Below are 20,670 nucleotides of genomic sequence, written 5' to 3' on the forward strand. Positions count from 1 at the left end.
GTGTGTGTGTGTGTGTTTATATACCACATTTTCATTATCCATTCATTTGTCAATGAACATCTGGGCTCTTTCCACATTTTGGCAATTGTCAACATTGCTGCTATAAACTTTGGGGTGCATGTGCCCTTTTGAACTATATATTTGTATCTTTTGGATAAATACCTAGTAGTGCAGTTGCTGGGTCATAAGGTAGTTCTATTTGTAACTTTTTGAGGAAATTCCATGCTATTTTCTGGAGTGGTTGCACCAGTTTACATTCCCACCAATAGCGTAAGAGGATTCCCCTTTCTCCACATCCTTGCCAACATCTGTTGTTTCCTGAGTTGTTAATTTTTGCCATTCTAACCAGTGTGAGGTGATAGCTCTTTGTGGTTTTGATTTGTATTTCCCTAATACCGAATGATGTTGAACATTTTTTCATGTGTCTGTTGGCCATTTGTATGTCTTTTTTGGAGAAATATCTGTTCATGCCTCCTACCCATTTCTTGACTCGATTTTTTAGTTTTTGGGTGCTGACTTTGATACATTATAGATTTTTTTAAAGCTGTCATTCTAGTGTCTTATTTCATTGCCCTAGATCCAGACCCACCATCAGATTTGATGATTTTGGGGCAGGAAGAAAACACAATATATTTGTCTTGGAAACTTCCACAAGGAGGCTTTGAAAAGTTTCAGGTAAAGAACAGTCCTGCTGTTACACAACCTTGATGTTTAGGGGGGGTTTATTTCACTCTTTGTTTTTTAATGCTTTTTTTTTGCATAATGGTTTTAGAAACTATTTTACTTTTAATGTAAGATTTTCCTCCAAAGTAATTTTTCTGTTTACTGCTTTAAAAGTACAAGGTTATCATGGAAAAGTGTTTAAGAATCAAAGCCAATATTTTAAAAGAGTTTGGTTTTCAACATAGATATGTGCACACATAGTACAAGGAAGTGAACAAAGTGCTGAAGAGTAATGCTTCTGTGACAGCACTAGTCAGAACAAAGATTTGAGCTGTTAAGCTGGGTGATGTGTCACAGGCTCCCTTCCAACCTTATCCTAGAGATTTAGTTGAGTGGAGACTTCCAGCCAAGAGAGTAAGAGGGTAAGATGTACGAGAAGCCACTTTACAACTGTGTCTCTTATTTGTAGTAAACATGTATGTTTTGTTGCCTCTTGTTATTAATAATGTAATCTGGCATCACATGAGAAAATATATTCACTCTACATTCTACATTGTATGATTTGCAGAGTAAACTTCCAGAGATAGCACTATTGCTTTGTATTCTATGGGGGCAAACAACTTTTCCATGCTTTCATAGTGGTAGGAGATAATAATTTGAGTTATAAATGATAGAAAACAACCTGAAATAGTTTAAGCAGTAAAGAAAAAAATGTATTAATACAAGAGTGCCTCATAGATACCAAGCTAAGGGGAGCAACTGGGTGTTAGGAAGACCTACAATCATATATTAAGGTTGTGGAGAATCCAAGGATTGTTTTCTTTTCTGTCTACTTCTGCTCATTTACCTTATTTTTTTTTCTAATAACTAGTTTTCTTTACTAAGGAATCCATGTGGTGAATGAAGGAAGGCTGTATACAACCTCTGAGTACAAATGGTGCATTACCAGCCACAGAGAGACAGATTTTCCTTAAATTCCAAGGGGAAGGAGTGTGATTATTCCAAATTGGATTAGACTCCTAGTACAGTTCCAGTAAACTGTGCTCGTAGGTCTCAAATCATGTAAAAAATGGTGGCAGCAAGTCTGTGGGGGAGAAGGGTTATTAAAAACAATCATTAGATTTGGGGGAAATACAATGAAAGATGTTTCCTATGAACAAAAAATTTAATAATTTATAGAATCTGTGCAATCTAAAAGGAACAAGAGCAATAAAATTACCAGATACCTGATATGAACACATTAATACATCTGGGCTTTAAATTTGAGAATGAATTTTGTAACAATTAAGGTCAAGGAGAGAAACAAGATAATAGGCTTGTATAAAATATAGAGTCCATCTAATATGTACACTACCTTGTGTGATCCTCAGAGTCAGAGCCTAACAACCTGTCTGATTTGTTTTCTCTAGATTCCATATTTCAGCAGAATTGTATTGCCTACCATTATCCACATATTTTGTGTTTTCCTGATTCTATTCCTTAGTCATGTTCTTTTAACCAGAATACATTCTGTCCCATTATTCTTTGACAGTTCTTTAAGGTGCTGCTCAGATATATTATCTTTGTGGAAGCTCCCTTGAACACCAGTTAGCAGTCTCCCATACTAGAAAATTTTGTGTCATCCTTGACTCTTTTTTCACGTCCGTATGTACTTGTTTACTGAATCCTGATGATTCTAACTTTGAATTATTGTGAAAGTCCTTCTTTTCCTTTCCATTTCTTTTTTCTTTGCCTCTTTTCAGGATCCTACCATTATTGTTGGCTCCCTTGTGCTTCAGGGATGAAGCTGACCTCCAGGACAATCCTTACAAATCTATTGAGCCGTCATCTCATTTCCTTTCCCTGCACTCATCTTAAATTTCAGGCTTATATTATAAATACATTAAACATCTTACTCTTTCTCTCCTTAGTAGTACATATCTCTTCGAGACTCATCCCTGTAGATTGTTTCTTTCTGAAGTATTTATTGATGTATTTTTTTACTCACCACATTTTGGGGGATAGCTTCCCCAGATACTTCTAAAAATAACTATTTATTCTCTTCTGTGATCCATTGAACTTCACGTTCATGTCTTTGTCATAGCCTTTATACAGTATACTTGTTTTAAACAATTTTTTAAGTATAATTGACACAAAACATTAAATTAGTTTCAGATGTTTACCACATACTTGTTTTGTTGTCTGCTTAGAAGCAGACATGATTGCCCACCAGGAATTTCCTTGCATGCCAAAGCAGATGACACAATAATGGTCAGGATTCACAACAAATTGAGGATTCCCAGACGGGGATAGGCTCATATAAGGTTCCAATGAGGAGGGGAAAAAATAGAAAGGAGGAGGGGTTGACTTTTGGTTTATATTGTGATTAGAGGATTGAGCTGGAGCAAGGGCTTCCTAGAGGACCTAGAAGCTCTGAGGTTTGAAAATTTTCTGCCCTTAGAGGAAAAAGGATCTAAGGCTTTCTTATCTTGGAGACCCAGATGTAGGGTAGGCTGGGAAGAGAGTTAGGGCTCTAAAAGTTTTCAGTAGTCAAATACAAAATAGAGTTAAACTCTTTATATTATAGTATTTTAATTAATTATATTTAAGATTAGAAGAAATAAGTAAGATAAAAAGGAATTATTATTTTTTAAAGATGGGGTCTAGTGCATGCCTTCAGGCTGAGTTGAGAGATTCCTTGAACAGTAATAATTTCATTCATTCAACAAATCCAACATTCAACATTAAAAAAAAATTATTCCTTCAACAACAAATTCTTGACTTTATGGTGCTTACATTAAAAAAAAAACTGCAGATATGAGAAAGATAGTGACTAGAATGGCTTAAAAAAGCCTGGAAGGGGTGAGCTCAAGCCTAAACCCTCTAAAACCAAAAGGAAAGATGGTATTGTGTGTTAAAGGTCTGGTTGATTAACCAAGTCGAATTTTAAAATGAACTATCTTAAATGAAATTTTTAGTCTCAGTCTCCAAGTATTATCAATTCCATTACTGCAATATAAATTCCAATTGGCTCTTAACGGGTTCTCAGAAAACCAAACCATCTATAAGTTCTCTACCAATGTGAAATGATGGGGTCTGCATGGCATGTAAAGTCATTAGAGTTGAAATCATAGAGAACATAAGAAAACAAGTATTTTATATTTCTCATGATATTAGTGGACATCAACTTCAAGTCTACCTGTTTTCAGAAAATTAAGCTCAGAGTGATATGCAAAATATTCTGGTAATAAATTTCATAATAGGAATTTCTTTACAAAACAGAAATCCTTGTTTTGTTTTGTTTTGCCTAGCATTCAAAAAGAACATTTATTAGTATGGACAAACTGTGAAATTCATTTGAACACCAAATATTTGTTCTAGTGAGTAATCCTCTGAAACTATTAGATTGCTCGCTTTCTTTTCATGAGCACTGGGAGTGCAAAAAGATTTATATCCTTTAAAGAATCTCATAACTATAATGGAACTGAAGGTATAATCTATTCCAAGCATGAAAATAAACATTGGCTCACACATTTAAGACCTAAAAGAATTCAGTGTGAACTTAGAAAAAATCAAATAGTTGATATAGAACATCAAAGGAAATTTGCCATTTCCTTTCTTACATCTCTCAACTGTTTTTTTTTTATGTACTCCGAGTTATGTTATAGACTGGCACTGTCAATAGAAATATAACAGAAACCATAATTGAGAACTATATGTATAATTTTAAATTGTCTAATAGAAACATTAAAAAAAGTAGCAAGATACAAGTAAGGTGGCAGTCCAGGGTGGCAGCATAGGAAGATCCTGAACTCTGCTCCTCCCACAGACACACTGAATCCATAGCTACATATGGAACAATTGCCTCTGAAAAAGATCTGAAGACTAGATGAACAGCTCCTTTCCAGCAAACAATAAAAGGGTCATATTGAGATGAATATGAGAGGCTAAGGTGCAGTCTTGCCAAAAACCCCAATCCTGGCACAGTAACCCACGATAGGGAGGAGTATCACAAACCTGGAGCTTCTCTCTGAGAAGCAAAGTGTTCATACCCCACACCAGGCACCCCAACCCCGAAGACCTGCACCAGAATGATGAACCCCCATAACATGTGGCTTTGAAAACCAATAGGGCCTATGTTCAGAGGGCAAAATGGGCTGCAAAATATTGAGATGCTACTCTAAGGACTCTCACACAGACTCATTTTCCTTGAGGCTCAGCCAAAAGCAGTAGTTTGAAAGGTATCTAGACTATATGTGAAGGAGATTCATTTGCTTATCTTAAAAAGTTTCTGCTGGAAAGGCAGTGGCCTCTTGGGACACTGTCCAGGGACAGAGGTCTTAGCAGGGGCCATTTTTGTGCTTTTCCTCTCCCTTCTTCGCACTGGTGGGCCTGTGTTGTCCCTACATTCTCCCACTGGCCTGGTACAACCAGTTAGGTATGCCTCAGCCCTGCACTTTCATACTGCCTTGCTAAAACCATAGGTACATAGTCTACACAGGGAATATTCCTTGATGTTCTGGTTCTGGTGGCCAGAGGGGTTTATGTTTCTGGGTTACATGGGATAGTAATGATTAGAGAGACAGTTTTAAAAGGTCACCATCTCTAGGGCACTTCACAGATGGCAGAGTAAGACACATCCCCAGCGAAAAAGGCCTATTTACTTGTCTTGGAGCTTCAGCCTGGAGAGCAGACCTCAATTTTGCCACACATTTAGAGGCTATTTAAGTATTCTCAGGGAATGAAAAAAAAAAGTATTCTCAGGGAATGTATGCTGGGAGACACCATCTTTGTGCTTTCTCTTGGCCTCACTAAACTTGATGATACCTCCCAGAAAGGAGCTTTTACACTCATCTGAAGCCCTGATTTTTACAAGTTTTGCCCAGGGGACATGTCTAGACCACCTGATCTGAAGGCCAGCAGGATTTATGATTGTGATCCCACAGGATTATATACATTTGCATACAGTAAAACCTGCTTCTTGGGGGTCTGCATTCCTATCACTCTGAAACTAGGGATGACTGAGATCTCTCCCTTTGGAACACTAGCAGGTCTTGGCACACCCTCTTCAACTGGGACCTATTAAGAATACATCAGGCTTTTTTGGACAATCACAAAATTTTGAAAGACAGCTGAGATCTGGGGCAAGGTTGAACAATAAGGTTTATCTCCTACATGACGCCTCTTCTTCAAGAGTGGGAGACATAGCTATTTTGCCTAATACATAGAAACAAACACAGAAAGAACAGCAAGATGAGGGAACAAAGGATCTGTTTTAAAAGAACAAGATAAGTACTCAGAAAAAAGACCATAGTGAAATGGAGATAATTTATCTGATAAAAGTTAAAAGTAACGGTCAATAAGATGCTCACTAAACTTAGAAGAAGAATGGATGAACACAGTGAGAACTTCAACAAGGAGATAGAAAATAGAAGAGAGTACCAATCCAACTCAGAGCTAAAGAATACAGCAGCTGAACTAAAAAATAAATAAATAAACTAGAGGGGTTCAATAGGATATTAGATGAAGGAGATTAGATTAGATGAAGCAGAAGAAAAGATCAATGACTTAGAAAACAGGACAGTGGAACTCACTCAAATAGAGCAACAAAGAGAAAAAAAGAATTTTTAAAAGGAATGATAACTTAAAAGACTTACAGCACAACATCAAGTGGAGTGACATTCACATTATAGGGATCCCAGAAAAAGAGATAGAAAAAGACAGAAAATTTATTTGAAGAAAACAATGCTGAAAACTTCCCTAACCTGTGTAGAGAAATAGACATCCAGGAAGTTCAGAACATTTCAGGAATAAGATAAATATAAAAGTTAAAGAGAGGATTTTAAAAGCAGCTTAAGAAAAATATCATCTTGTTATATACAGGGGAACCCCTATAAGACTTTGGAGATTTCTTTATCAAGAATTTTACAGGCCAGAAGAGAATGACAATATATTCACAAGTTGAAAGAAAAAACTTCCAACCGAGATAACTCTACCCAGCAAAATTATCATTTAGAATTGAAGGAAAGATAAAGAGTGTTACAGACAAGCAAAAACTAAAGGAATTCATCATTACTAAACCAGACTTACAAGAGATATTCAAGGGGCTTCTTTGACCTGAAAATAAAGAGCATTTATCCATAACAAGAAAACACATGAAAGTAGGGATCCCTGGGTGGCGCAGCGGTTTAGCACCTGCCTTTGGCCCAGGGTGCGATCCTGGAGACCCGGGATCGAATCCCACATCGGGATCCCGGTGCATGGAGCCTGCTTCTCCCTCTGCCTATGTCTCTGCCTCTTTCTCTCTCTCTCTCTCTCTCTGTGTGACTATCATAAATAAAAAAAAATTAAAAAAAAAGAAAACACATGAAAGTATAAATCTCGATAGTAAAGATGAATACTATACTATTTTAATGAATAGGATGAATACTATATCCACTACCTCTACTATATAATAGAGGTAGTGGATTAATCACTTATAAAGCTAGTATGAAGGCTAAAAGACAAAAGTAGTAAAAATAACTATACTACCATAATTTGTTAAGGGATACACAAAATAAAAAGATGTGAAATGTGAAAACGAAAACATAAAATGTGGGAAAGAAGAGTAAAAATGTAGGGTATTATAATGCATTTGAACTTAAGCTGCTATCTATTGAAACTAGATTTTAAATAGAGTATACATAAAATGTTATATGTGAGCCTCATGGTAACCACGAAGCAAAAATCTATAGTAGATATGAAAATGATAATGAGAAAGGAATCTAAGTAAAACACTAAAGAAAGTCATCAAACCACAAGGGAAGAAACTCAGTGAAGAAGAAAAGAATAGAGAATAAACCAGAAAATGATTATCAAAATGCCAATAAGTACATTCTTCCCAAGAATTACTATGAGGGGTGCCTAGCTGGCTCAGAGGAGCATGTGACTCTTGATCTCAGGGTCATGAGTTCTAGCCCCACATTGGATGTAGAGATTACATACATATATACATACATACATACATACATACATACATGATTATTGTGAATGTACTGAATTCTTCAAACCAAAACCAAGGCATGGCTAAATGGATAAAGAAAGAAGACTCATCTATATGCTACCTATAAGAGAGGGGTAAGGAAGTGAAAAGGAAACTGAAAGTGAAAGGAAGGAAAAAGATGTTCCTATGAACATGGAAACCAAAAGAAAGCTGTGGTAGCTATATTACATCAGACAAAATAGTCTGATTTAAAACAAAGGCTATAATAGAGGCATCTGGGCGGCTACTCAGTTGAGTGTCTGACTCTTGGTTTTGGCTCAGGTCTTGATCTCATGAGCTGTAGGATCAAGTTCTGCATCAGGCTGTACGCTCAGCAGTGAGTTTTCTTGAAGATTCTCTCCCTCCACCCCTTTCCCTATTCATGTACTCTCTCTCTCTCACTCTGTCTCTTTCAAATAAATGACTAAATCTTAAAAAAAAAAAAAGCCTGTAATAAAAGACAAAGAAGAGAATTAGATAATGATAAAGGGCTCAATCCAACAAAAGGATTCAACATTCATAAATGTTTATGCACCTAAATACATAAATATAGAAGCATCTAAATACATAAAGCAAATATTAATAGACCTAAAGGGATAAATACACATCAGTATAATAATAGTAGGGGACTTTAATACCATACTTACATCAATGGATAGATAATCCAGAAAGAAAATCAGTAAAGAAAAATCAGCCTTAAATGACACATTGGGCCAGAAAGACTTAATAGATAAATACAGAATATTCCATCCCCAAACAATAGAATACAGATTCATCTTAAGAGCACATGGAATATTCTTCAGGATTGATCACATGTTCACCACAGAACAAATCTTTATAAATTTAAGAAGATTGAAATCACATCAAGCATCTTTTCTGACCACAATGGTATGAAACTATAAATCAATTAGAAGAGGAAAACTAGAAAAGTCACAAAAATGTGGAGATTAAGCAACATGCTATTGAACAATCAGTGGGTCAATGAAGAAATCAAAGGAGAAATAAAAAATACTTTGAGATATTTTGGTTTATTTTGCTTTTGTGTCCTTTGCCTGAGGAGACATACCTAGAAAGATGTTTCTGTGGCTGATGTCAAAGAAATTACTACTTATGTTTTCTTCTAGGAGTTTTATGGCTTCCGGTTTCATATTCAAGTTTTAGTCCATTTTGAGTTTATTTTTGTGTGTGATGTAAGAAAGTGGTCCAGTTCTTTTTGACTATTTTTTGTGTGTGGCTGTTCAGTGTATCCAGAACCATTTATTGAAGATAACTCTCTTTTTCTCCATTGTATTCTTCCTCCTTTGTCATAGATTAATTCATAATGCAAGCATAGGTTTATTTCTGGGGTGATGCAACTTTGATACACACCCATGTTAGTTTTCTTGTGATTTCACAAGGTGTGGTAGGCATTATGTGGAAAGGAAGAATCAAGGCCCTGGAATTGTTTTGCTTTAAATCCTAACTTCACTTCTACTGTTAACTCTCGGGCAAGTTTTTTACTCTTTGGCCCTATTTCCTCATCTGTCAGTGAAGATTATTGTTATTCTGTAGAACCGTTGAAGGAATTTAATGAGATAATGTGTTTAGCATGTGCTAAATTACAAATTACATGAGAGCAGGTCTTTTGTCTTCTTTGATCACCATTTGGTACTGTTACTGAGACCAGTGTCTGACATATAGCAGGAGTCAATAAATATTTTGTTGAATGAAGGATTGAATTATTTGTTTTCATTTTTTTTTAAGTTTCATGGTTCACAGTTCACAATAAAGGAAGATTAATTTTAATGTGAATCTCTTTACCCCCTCCCTTGTCACACAACAATCAGAATGCTCTTTCTTTTTTTTTTTTTTTAATTTTTATTTATTTATGATAGTCACACACACAGAGAGAGAGAGAGGCAGAGACGCAGGCAGAAGGAGAAGCAGGCAGAGGGAGAAGCAGGCAGAGGGAGAAGCAGGCTCCATGCACCGGGAGCCCGATGTGGGATTCGATCCCGGGTCTCCAGGATCGCACCCTGGGCCAAAGGCAGGTGCTAAACTGCTGCGCCACCCAGGGATCCCTGAATGCTCTTTCTTATAAGTAAAATTTATATATCATTCTTGTATTTAAAGACTCCTACCATGGTTTACAAGGCTCTGCCTTTCTCTTGTGAGCCCATCCCTGCTCCTTCCAGTCTCTCCCAATTTAGGAAAGGATACTGTCCTTAAATCACTGCCCAATTTTTCCTATTCCCTCATCCCTCAGTCCATCAGCTAGTCCTGCCACTTATACCTCTAAAACAGATTGTCAGTGTGTCTATTTCTCTCCGTCTTCATTACACCTCTCTTGGCCCAGTTGCTATCATTTCTTACCAAGACCAGCAGCCTAGGTGACAGATGGTAGCTTCTCACATCCCAACTGGTCTCTGTTTTCATTCTTAATTTCCTTACAATCCACTTTCCACATAACAGCTAAGAAGAAAGAAAGCTATTAAAAACAAGTGTCTCTTATTAGTTTAACATTCCCTAGTAGATTTCCACTGCTCTTCAAATAAAATCTAAACTCTTTGACATGGTCTCCAAGATCTCATCTGATTGGACCTTCATCTATCCCGTCTACTTTGTTGCTATGCTACAACCATGTGTGACTTTCTCTCTGTTCCCCTAGCATGCCAAAAACATCTTCATTACAAGGTTTTTCCCTTGACATTCATTTTGCATGGATATCTTGCTTTCAATTTTTGTTGCCTTTTTCCTATTATTAAATTCTAATCTCAAATATTATCTTCTCATCTCCTTCTCTGATTTTCTAATCTAAATAAAACTGCTCTTTTTATTCAATCCCTTATGTAGCTGAGTTATCTCATTCATTTATTCATTGAGTTGCTTGTTGTTAGGTGCTTCCACTAGAAGCTTCCCTACAATCAGATGCCTTTCCTCTCTTCTTTATCACAGTATAATAGATACCTAGTATCTATTCTAATGGTTGCCCTGAATTAGAAGCTCAGTAAATGTTTGATAAATAAGTAAAACTTCACATAACACTGTTTTCCCATATATGATTGGGGTAATTATTGAGGGAAGATATCAGTACTGAATATAATATCAGTAAAGGGTAGAACTTGAGATGCCCTTTTATTAGGATTCATACTCATGGAAAAGAAGTTATTCTACACTAGTAAGTTCACAAAGTCAGGAGTGAGCATTCTATTTGTTATTTCTAAATGTCATTCAATGATAGGGGCCTCCTAATAAATCATTCATTAAAAATTCTATCCTTTCTGAAATGATTGGACTCCTTTTTGTATTCAATGTAGGAATTCTTTAGTGAAAACTCTAAACATTTTTAATGTTAATTGTAATTTCACATTTTTTTTTTTACCCTTGTCTGGCTGTCCTGATTCTCATTTCTCAAGGCAAATGCCAAAAAGAATGATCTTTCTTTGCAGTCAACTGAGGCATAAAATTATTCGTTGTCAGGTAAAATATATAACCCTAGAGTTGCTTTTTCCTATTTTTGAATGAGCACTTTTTTCCCCAGAGACTGTAAGGTATGTATCTACTAATAAGTAAAATTTATTCAAAGTAATCATGTTAATATTTAGGATTCAGATTATTTTTTCAGCTATATTATATCACTAATTGTTATCCTAGTCTTTCTCAATCAATGAGATTATTTGTTAAATTTTAATGAATTAAGCAACAGTATCCTGTTTGGTTAGCACAGTGTAATTGCATAATTGGGATCATTTTCCTAATCATTTAAAATTAATTATCCCAGGTCTTCAAAGTATGCTTTAAAACTAGAAATAAAGTGAAAATTGCTTTGTTTTCAGTTGGTTTCTATTAGATGTATAGTCCACATACTTTGGGAAACAAACCTCTATCCTTCAAGTTGGATTTTAAGAATTTATATATTTTTATGTGAGATCACTACAGACTATTTCTTTTCTTTCTATCCCTTCATTAATACCTTAATACAACTCTTTGTATATTCTAATTAGCACTCCATTAAAATTATATTCTACTATTACAAGGTACTTCCTACCACCATCCTTTTTTGTACCAAAAGTCCTTAGCATTCTCCTTACTCCTCCTGCATTTCCATATGCCAGACAAGCAAGGTAATTGTCAGTGACAACTTATAAATCAATAAACAATGATATGTTTCTAGACCTCATGATTATCCTTCTCAGTAACAAAACACCCTTCCCACAAGACAATGATAAACATGTCTACCTAGGAAATTTTTTTCTCTGATTCCTACCACATAACAATTGTTTTTAAAAGCATAATAAAGTTTAAATAATTTATAAAATTAATGTCATTATTTTCATTTAGATACATCTTTCTGCTTTACAAACATGAAATATGGAGTGAAGAAGAGTAAAGGTTATTATAGCTTTTAATGCATCAATAAATCTCTAAGGTGTTAGAACTATCAGGTTATTCCACTGAAAATTTCTAAAGGCAATGCCAATTCTCAGAGCTTTAATGAATAATTGATTGGCTCAGGTTACAATGAAAGATGGGCTGGCATGGAGCATGACATTTATCATGCGTTAATTTAATAAAAATTGGAATGTGTTCTCTATTCCAGGTGTCTATTTTTGTTGTTCTCACTCTTGCTGTTTTATTTTTGTTTTTGTTTGACTCCTCTAACACTGAATGTCTTCCCATCTGTTTAACAGTCCTCCAAATACCTGAGGCACAGGTGTAAGTTCTCTGAAGGGCTCTAAGGGTTGTCTCCATTGTCCATTTCCATGACATGATGGACCTACCTCAGGCTTAACCTTTCCCACCTCCTCTCAACCCTTTCCTCTGACATTATATCTCACTGCTTTTTGCTACCAGGGTCTTTGTACAGAGGCCAGCCTTCTTAGATGGGGTACTGGCAAGATGGTTTAACACGGACTACTCTCTGTGATTGTACTTGACTCATGGGAAATTGGCATCTTTGTCAGGGCAAAAGTGGGTGTACAGATTACTCCACAGCTCTTGTTTTTGCAGTGTTCTTTTTTTTTTTTCCAATTTCCTTTTTCTCTGATCAGTCAGGAACATGAGCAGGAAGTCTGCTAAGTACGTCCAACTGGGAGGTATCATTCTTTCTAGTAGGCATCTTCGATTTATAGTAGTGATACATGTCAGTTTCTCATTTACCTACAATGTGGGGTGTGGGCAGAAGCACCCTATTACCATACCTTGGGAAGTCAGAGAAAAGCCATGGTATTCTTCATGAGGTCAGAAAATTGGGACTCCAGTGATTCATGCTTTCTCCTTCTCCCTCTTCTGCTTATGTAGAGTTGGGAGAGTAGAATTTTACATAACAATTTTACACATTTTTTTATTTTAAAGTGGCCAACATGAAAACTCCAATTCATTATGCAGTACATCTATTATGCACATATCCACATATAAGTGAGAATATACATATGTATATACATACACATATGTACACAAATATATATTTTAAATATTTTATTTATATATTTGTATATACATATATATGCATACATTTATATCCATGTAAGTGTGTATATATGTGTGTGTGTATATAAAAATGAAATTTAAAGAACAGTTTGAGACTATTGGTATTTTAATGCATAAACCTCAGTGCACTATGCTTATTACTATGTGAACTTTACTAAGTTCAGTAAAAACTCGCCCCAAATTACTCCTTGGTGAATATAGGAAGACTCACAGTCCCTTCCTTGCAGTATTAATGTATATGAATTTGATTCATACAGAGTTGGTGCTAAGTATATTATTTTTAAGCAATTAAAAACATAAATTTCTCTTTCTCTTTTTCTAGATATCCTATAGTATGGCATCTAGAAAGGAAAAGATATTTAAAATAATTGTATATGGTAACAAAGCCAAAGTAACGAATTTGATTCCAGGCATGGACTACATGTTGGACCTGAAGACAGTTAGAGGCAAAGATTACAGTTTATCTGCAATGAAGAAAGTGGCTACAAGTATGGTTATATCATGAATAAATTCTTTGCCTTATAGTTTTATGAGAACTTAAAGTATTTTGGCTTAGCACAAATAAAGCTATTTTAAGATAAAAACTGATAATACAGAATAATTATGACTATAAAAATATGATTAAGATAATTCTCAAAAACTATATGAACAATAACAAAATCTTTATAGCCTAAGTGTTTTGGGAAGTACCTAGAGTTTTTTAAATAATCTTAAGCCAATATATATATATGTGTGTGCCACACATGGAACATATGTGTGTATACATGTATATGTGTGTGTGTGTATAATATAAACACAATTCATTTTCTACTGAGGAAGGGGTTTGATAAGCAGAGAAATTTTCTCTTCCCTGATGTTTGTAAATTGACTGAAAATCAGTCTCATAATATTTTGGGTGACGTGGAGTAATAGTATCTTACCAATAATTCTTATGAAAGTTTGTGAAGTATACAGGATCCCCTCTCAGTGGAGACCAGTTGGTAGTGCAAGAAACAATATTACTTCCAATGACAAATGTATTAAATATGCAGCAATACAGGAATGCTGAAAACTTTGATGTAACCAGGAGAACCACATTTGAAAGTACCTTACTTCTGGCCCTTACTCATTCTCTAACCTATCTTTCCCTCCCTTCCATCCTCCCTTCCCTTCCTTTTCCCCCTTCCCTTCTTTCCTTCCTTCCTTCCTTCCTTCCTTCCTTCCTTCCTTCCTTCCTTCCTTCCTTCTTCTTCTTCTTCTTCTTCTTCTTCTTCTTCTTCTTCTTCTTCTTCTTCTTCTTCTTCTTCTTTTTCTTCTTCTTCTTCTTCTTCTTCTTCTTCTTCTTCTTCTTCGAAAGAGAAAGCGGGGATCCCTGGGTGGCACAGCGGTTTGGCACCTGCCTTTGGCCCGGGGCATGATCCTGGAGATCCGGGATCGAATCCCACGTCGGGCTCCTGGTGCATGGAGCCTGCTTCTCCCTCTGCCTGTGTCTCTGCCTTTCTCTCTCTCTCTCTGTAACTATCATAAATAAATAAAAATTTTAAAAAAGGAAAAAAAAAGAAAGAGAAAGCAAGCTTGAAGGGGCAGGGACAGAAAAGAGAGAATCTTAAGCAGGCTCTGTGCCTAGCATGGAGCCAAATACAGAGCTTGATATCAAGACCCTGACATGATGACCTGAGCCAAAATCCAGGGTCAGATGCTTAACTAACTGAACCACCCAGGTATCCAGTTTTTCTATTTCATTTTTATTTAAAATCTAGCTAACTGCTAGGTGGTAGCTAACAAACCTGGGACTATATAGTATGAGGATACTTCTTGTTACAAGCACTCAGGAAGCACAAGTCTACAGGAATGACTAGTGATTTATGATTGATTAAGGAAAATCATTTGGGAACTAGAGAGGATATTAATGTGCCACTTAAATTGAAATCAAATATATATAATGTCCTATTCCTCTATTTGCAGAGCTGACCATGGAGGATGTTATACATGAATAAATTTAAGGATTAGTACATAGACGATTAAATTATATTATTCATGTTTGCTTTGTTTTTACACATATATATGCAATTTTAATTTACATATAATTTACTTTTTCAATAGAACCATCTAGGATATGTGGCTTAACGTTAAAAGCTGTGAATACTACTTCTGCCAATTTAATGTGGAATCCAACAGAGACCAACTTCACTCATTACAAGATTTATATATCAAACAGAACATTTGTACAAGAATATCTTATTTGGGGAATTATTACAGAGCACACAGTTACAGATCTGACTCCTGGTGGAATATATAACATCACAATACATAGAATGAGAGGCAATGTTGAAGGACCTGGCACATTTATCAGAGTTGTTGCAGGTATACAAACTCTTGGTTATATTTTAAAAATTTATATTTGTGTTGCATATTATACTGTTCAAAATAAAAGTTCAATGCATTTTTTGCAATTTGAAAATTTTAACTTTATAAAATGATGTAAAAATATTCATTTTATTGGGATATTCTGTGGATTTTTGAGATAATATATATAAAGTGCAATCGGATGAAACATATCTGGTACATGGTCAGTGCTCATGAAATGTAGTTAATATTTCTCTTGAGTGTCACATCAAATTAGAGGTCCAGCTAGTGAAATTAGGTGGATAATTTGGGGAATCATCCATCCTCCTAAAAACTTATTCATTGTCTTTTGTGTCCTACTATGTGCTACACACATGAAAAAGTATAGTCTTAGAATGTACATAGAGTAGTAAAGAATGGAAGCATAGAAGCACATATAGTATAAATCAAATTAATAGGTGAAACAATGGAAGTAAGTTCAAACTTATTCTGGTTGCACAGAAAAGGGAATGACTAGCTCCATGGCATCGAAGGAGAAGATTCTTTGAGCCTGGTAATGACTATAAAGGATATAGAGTTTTCTAATTAGACTAGAGGATATATGGGATGTAAGGAAAGGTGGACTCACAGAAGGAACAGCCTATGCAAAATTATGGAGATATAAATGAATAATGGTATATTTGTGGAATTATAAGCATTCAACATTGTAGGATTTTTTTGTTTGCATATGAGAAGAGAACAAAATCCTATTATGAATAAAGCATCATTTTAAAATCCAAATGAGGCTGTGAAACCTATCAATATTTTAATTTTTTGGAAAAAGAACAGCAATAACTCATGAAATTACTCTTAAGTAATCTTTAAGACTGTGAATTCAACATGATCCAAAGCAAACATGAAACGATAACTCAATCTATGGATATTTGTTATGTGGTTCTTACACATATTATTTGCCTCTAATTGGTGTTTCAACAAATTGCCATAAGCTTAGTGGCATGGAACAACAAAAAATTTATCATGTCCTAATTCTGTAGGCCATATGTTCAACACAGATCTTACCAGTCTAAAATCAAGGTGTTCAGAGGGCTGTGTTCCTTTTTATAGGTTCGGGGGAAACCCAATTCTTTGTTCATACAACCGTCTTTGTTCATAACAACCGTTAGCAATGTTCAGTTCCTTGTGGTTGTAGGACGGAAGTAACCATTTCTTTGCTGGCTGTCAGCTGAGAATTAATTCCAGCTCTAGAGGAAGCATCATTCCTTGGCTTGTAATCATCTTCTTCCATCTCCAAAGCCAACAAAGGAGATTGAATTGCACTCATGCTTAAACGCTATCCTACCTTTTTTTCTGTTACATGGGACTATTTTTCCTCTTTCAATTTTAAGGGCCTTTGTGCTTAGATTGGGTCTACCTGGATAATCTAGGTTGACTTCTCTGTTTGAAAATTCATAACCTTGGGCAGCCCCAGTGGCGCAGTGGTTTAGCGCCGCCTGCAGCCCGGGGTGTGATCCTGGAGACCCAGGATCGAGTCCCACATCTGCCTTCCTGCATGGAGCCTGCTTCTCCCTCTGCCTCTCTCTTCGCTCTCTCTGAATGAATAAAGAAATAAATCTTTAAAAAAAATTCATAATCTTAATTACATCTAAAGCTCCTTTTGCCATATAACATAACATATTAATAGGTTCTAGGGTTTAGCATATGGACACCTTGGAGTGTCATTATTCTACATACTGAATACACTATTGTTTTCCTAAATGTGATATATATGTGACAATGTAAAACAAGCAGTGAGTTTAGAATTCATAAATGAGCTTTACTCTTGGATTTGATACTTATTAACTGACTGTTATTGGTCATTACCTAATATCTTGGGCTTTTGTGTTTCAGTGTAATTTGGAGTACATGATCTCTGAGAATCTTATGGCTCTTAAACATTCTATTATACTTTTTACATTTAATTTTTTTAATTTTAAAGATTTTGTTTATTTTAGAGAGAGCAAGAGCACACAAGCAGTGGGGAGGAGAAAGGGAGAGAGGGAGGAGCAGAGGGAGAGGGAGAGGGAAAAGTGGACTCCCTGCTGAGCAGGGAGCCCTTCATGGGGCTCAGCTTGATCTCACAGTCCTGGGATCATAACCCAAGCTGAAGGAAGATGCTTAACCAACTGAACCACCCAGTTGTACATTTCAACTTTGTACATTTCAAATATAGTTTATATATAAATACTGTGCATCTTTGCTATTTCTTAAAAAGCACATATCTTAAATCATGTATTCAATGTCTTTTTTTCCTGCAGAGTGTCACAATAGGTAATACAATCCAACACATTAAAACTGGATGCATTCAAGAAGTTTTAGTATCTGGCAGGTTTTCTAAACTCAGCACTATTGACATTTTGGATTGAGTGATTCTCTTTTATGCTGATCTGTCCTGTGCACTGTAGGATGTTTAACTATTTCCCTGACCTCTGCCCACTACATAGCAGTAGGATCTTAATCATGATGATCTAATTTCATTTCCAAAATCCTCAGAAATTCAGAAATTGCCAGAAGTTGGCAAAATCACAAGTGGTCTATGGTAAGCACTGATATATGGGGTTGGATGGAATGATCAAATAGACAACTGAGCAAAGATTGAGAAAAAAGTATGATAAATATTTTGCTGATGGACAGGTAAGGAAGATTATGCAATGAATGGGACAGGGTTTGCTTACTTAGAATTTGGTCTGAGGAAAAAGTAACCAAAGTAACATCAGTGTCAAAAAAGTTTTATGGAAGATATAGACTGGTCATTTTATTTTATTTTTTTTTAATTTTTATTTATTTATTTATGATAGTCACAGAGAGAGAGAGAGAGAGAGAGAGGCAGAGACACAGGCAGAGGGAGAAGCAGGCTCCATGCACCGGGAGCCTGATGTGGGATTCGATCCCGGGTCTCCAGGATCGCGCCCTGGGCCAAAGGCAGGCGCCAAACCGCTGCGCCACCCAGGGATCCCTAGTCTGGTCATTTTAAAGAGAGCGCTTTATGAAATAGTAGGAACCTAATGTTCTACTGGTTCTAATGGTTTTACAGTGTGGTTTAGGAGATGGGATTTGAGAGATTATAGGTGGATAATGGAACTGTTAGAGGAGAGGAGTGATTTTGGGAAGTGGGTTGATAGAGGAAATAGGGAAGGGTGGTAACCTAGGATTCCTGATTAGAGAGACTCTGGAGCAGGAAAAGATCCCTCCACCCTGCTTTTTGTAAAGAGAGTGGTGATAATGGAACAATGCTGGAGGGCCCATTGTGTGCAGAGCACTGTTGACATGAGGAGGGGGCTAAAAGTAAGAGATTAAGAAGAGGCAGTGCGATGGTTTTACAAAGAGATGGCCAAGGTTTACAGAGAAAGATAGGAGGAATAACAATTCCTACTAATCATGGCTTACATGTACTAAGCCTTACTATGTTCAAGCCACTCTTCTAAGCACTTTACATGTGTTTACTTATTTTATTCTCACTACAACGTGTGTAGTAGCAGTATTATTATCCCCAAGTTGATGAGGCCAGTGAGATACAGAGGGGTTAAGGATTTTGCCTAAAATCTTATTAATGTGGCAGAGCCAGGATTTAAACCCAGTAATCCAGTTCCAGGACCTATGACCAGTGCCTGTCCTAAAAAACGATTCTTTGTTTAGACTCTTGTGGCAGCTAATGTGATGCTCACTTATTAAAGAATGTTTATTTTATTAATAGTTTATATTTCTGAAATATGAGGAAGCTATAGGTGCTTGATAAGTATGTGTTGCCTTGACACAGGGCATGTTTAGGTAGAGTCTCAATTTAGGGGGCCATTTCAAATAATAATCTTAGACTTAAAACTATGGATCGCCCTATTGCTTGAATCCTCTATAAAATATTGATTGATTTAGGATTTCTTGATCTACTACTATTTATAAGCCACTTTGTATAGGTTAAAGTGGTGCAGTTATCATAATAATTGAACCTTAAGTTCTGAAGCTAGTGCTTCTAGGTCTAAATCCTGGCTCTGCCATTCACCTGTTAGCCTAGCTTTAAGACCTTGGTGAAGTTGCCTAAATTCTTTCTCTGTTTTCTCATTTTTAAATGACAACAATAATAGTATGTACTTATGAATTGTTACATTACATACAGTGTGTGAAAGTGCTATGACAGTGTGGAAGACATCATAAATTTGGTAGGAGTTTGTTATAATTTTGCATGTCTTATGCATGAGTATCTCCTCAGTCATAGTATATATTATGCCCAGCCTATGATTTAATCATGGAAGGATTTATTTATTTATTTATTTATTTATTTATTTATTTATTTATTATTTTTTATTATAAATTTATTTTTTATTGGTGTTCAATTTGCCAACATATAGAATAACACCCAGTGCTCATCCCATCAAGTGCCCCCCTCAGTGCCCATCACCAAGTCACCCCCACCCCCCTGCCCACCTCCCCTTCCACCACCCCTAATTCGTTTCCCAGAGTTAGGAGTCTCTCATGTTCTGTCACCCTCTCTGATATTTCCCACTCATTTTTCCCTCCTTTCCCCTTTATTCCCTTTCACTATTTTTTTATATTCCCCAAATGAATGAGACCATATAATGTTTGTCCTTCTCCGATTGACTTGTTTCACTTGGAAGTAAATGTGAAACTTATATACAGTGTTAGCACATAGAAAATATTATAATGGAAACTTTTTAAGTCTTCCCATTTTATTTTAAAATAGTTGACTTTTGTTTTCTTGATACTATTTTGATAAGTGGGTGCAGCTTTTTTTGTGGGTATTCCAAGTTATGTAACATTTTTCTCCCACTTTGTGTATGTATATTCTTTTGAATCAGAATCTACTGAGGAGTTCTCTGTGTAGCTTGCTCTTCCATTTTGAATTCTTACTCTTTCTTAAAGGTTAATATACCACAGTTTATATCATAATTTTGTTTTTGTGGTCCTCTTAATTCCTTTTGAACTGTTTTCTTTATGGCCACTGATCATGGGATTATATTTCTGGGTTTTCTTTTTTCAGCTTCTCAAAATGCAATTTAGGTAAATTCACTAAAATGCCAAGGGGAAAAGTTGAGAGATTCTTTAAAGCTATACTGTTCAATATGTCGTGATTTAGCAGTCTAGGACTATTGACTTTTAAGATGTAGCTAGTCTAAATTCAGCTGTACTATAAATGTGAAGGACATAGGATTTCAAAGACTTAG

General features: G+C 35.8%; 1 protein-coding gene across 3 annotated transcripts in view; it reads left to right on the top strand.

The window, feature by feature from the left end:
• The window catches only part of PTPRQ (protein tyrosine phosphatase receptor type Q), a 246,333-nt gene that overhangs the window by 30,336 nt on the left and 195,327 nt on the right, over positions 1–20,670 (top strand). For all 3 annotated transcript variants that reach the window (XM_077845626.1, XM_077845627.1, XM_077845628.1), the window contains 3 exons: positions 578–675; positions 13,455–13,620; positions 15,215–15,475. In XM_077845626.1, the coding sequence (XP_077701752.1) occupies positions 578–675; positions 13,455–13,620; positions 15,215–15,475 (525 nt within the window). The remainder of the gene's footprint in view (positions 1–577; positions 676–13,454; positions 13,621–15,214; positions 15,476–20,670) is intronic.

Source organism: Canis aureus, chromosome 13 (assembly GCF_053574225.1).
Source record: "Canis aureus isolate CA01 chromosome 13, VMU_Caureus_v.1.0, whole genome shotgun sequence".
NCBI lineage: Eukaryota > Metazoa > Chordata > Mammalia > Carnivora > Canidae > Canis > Canis aureus.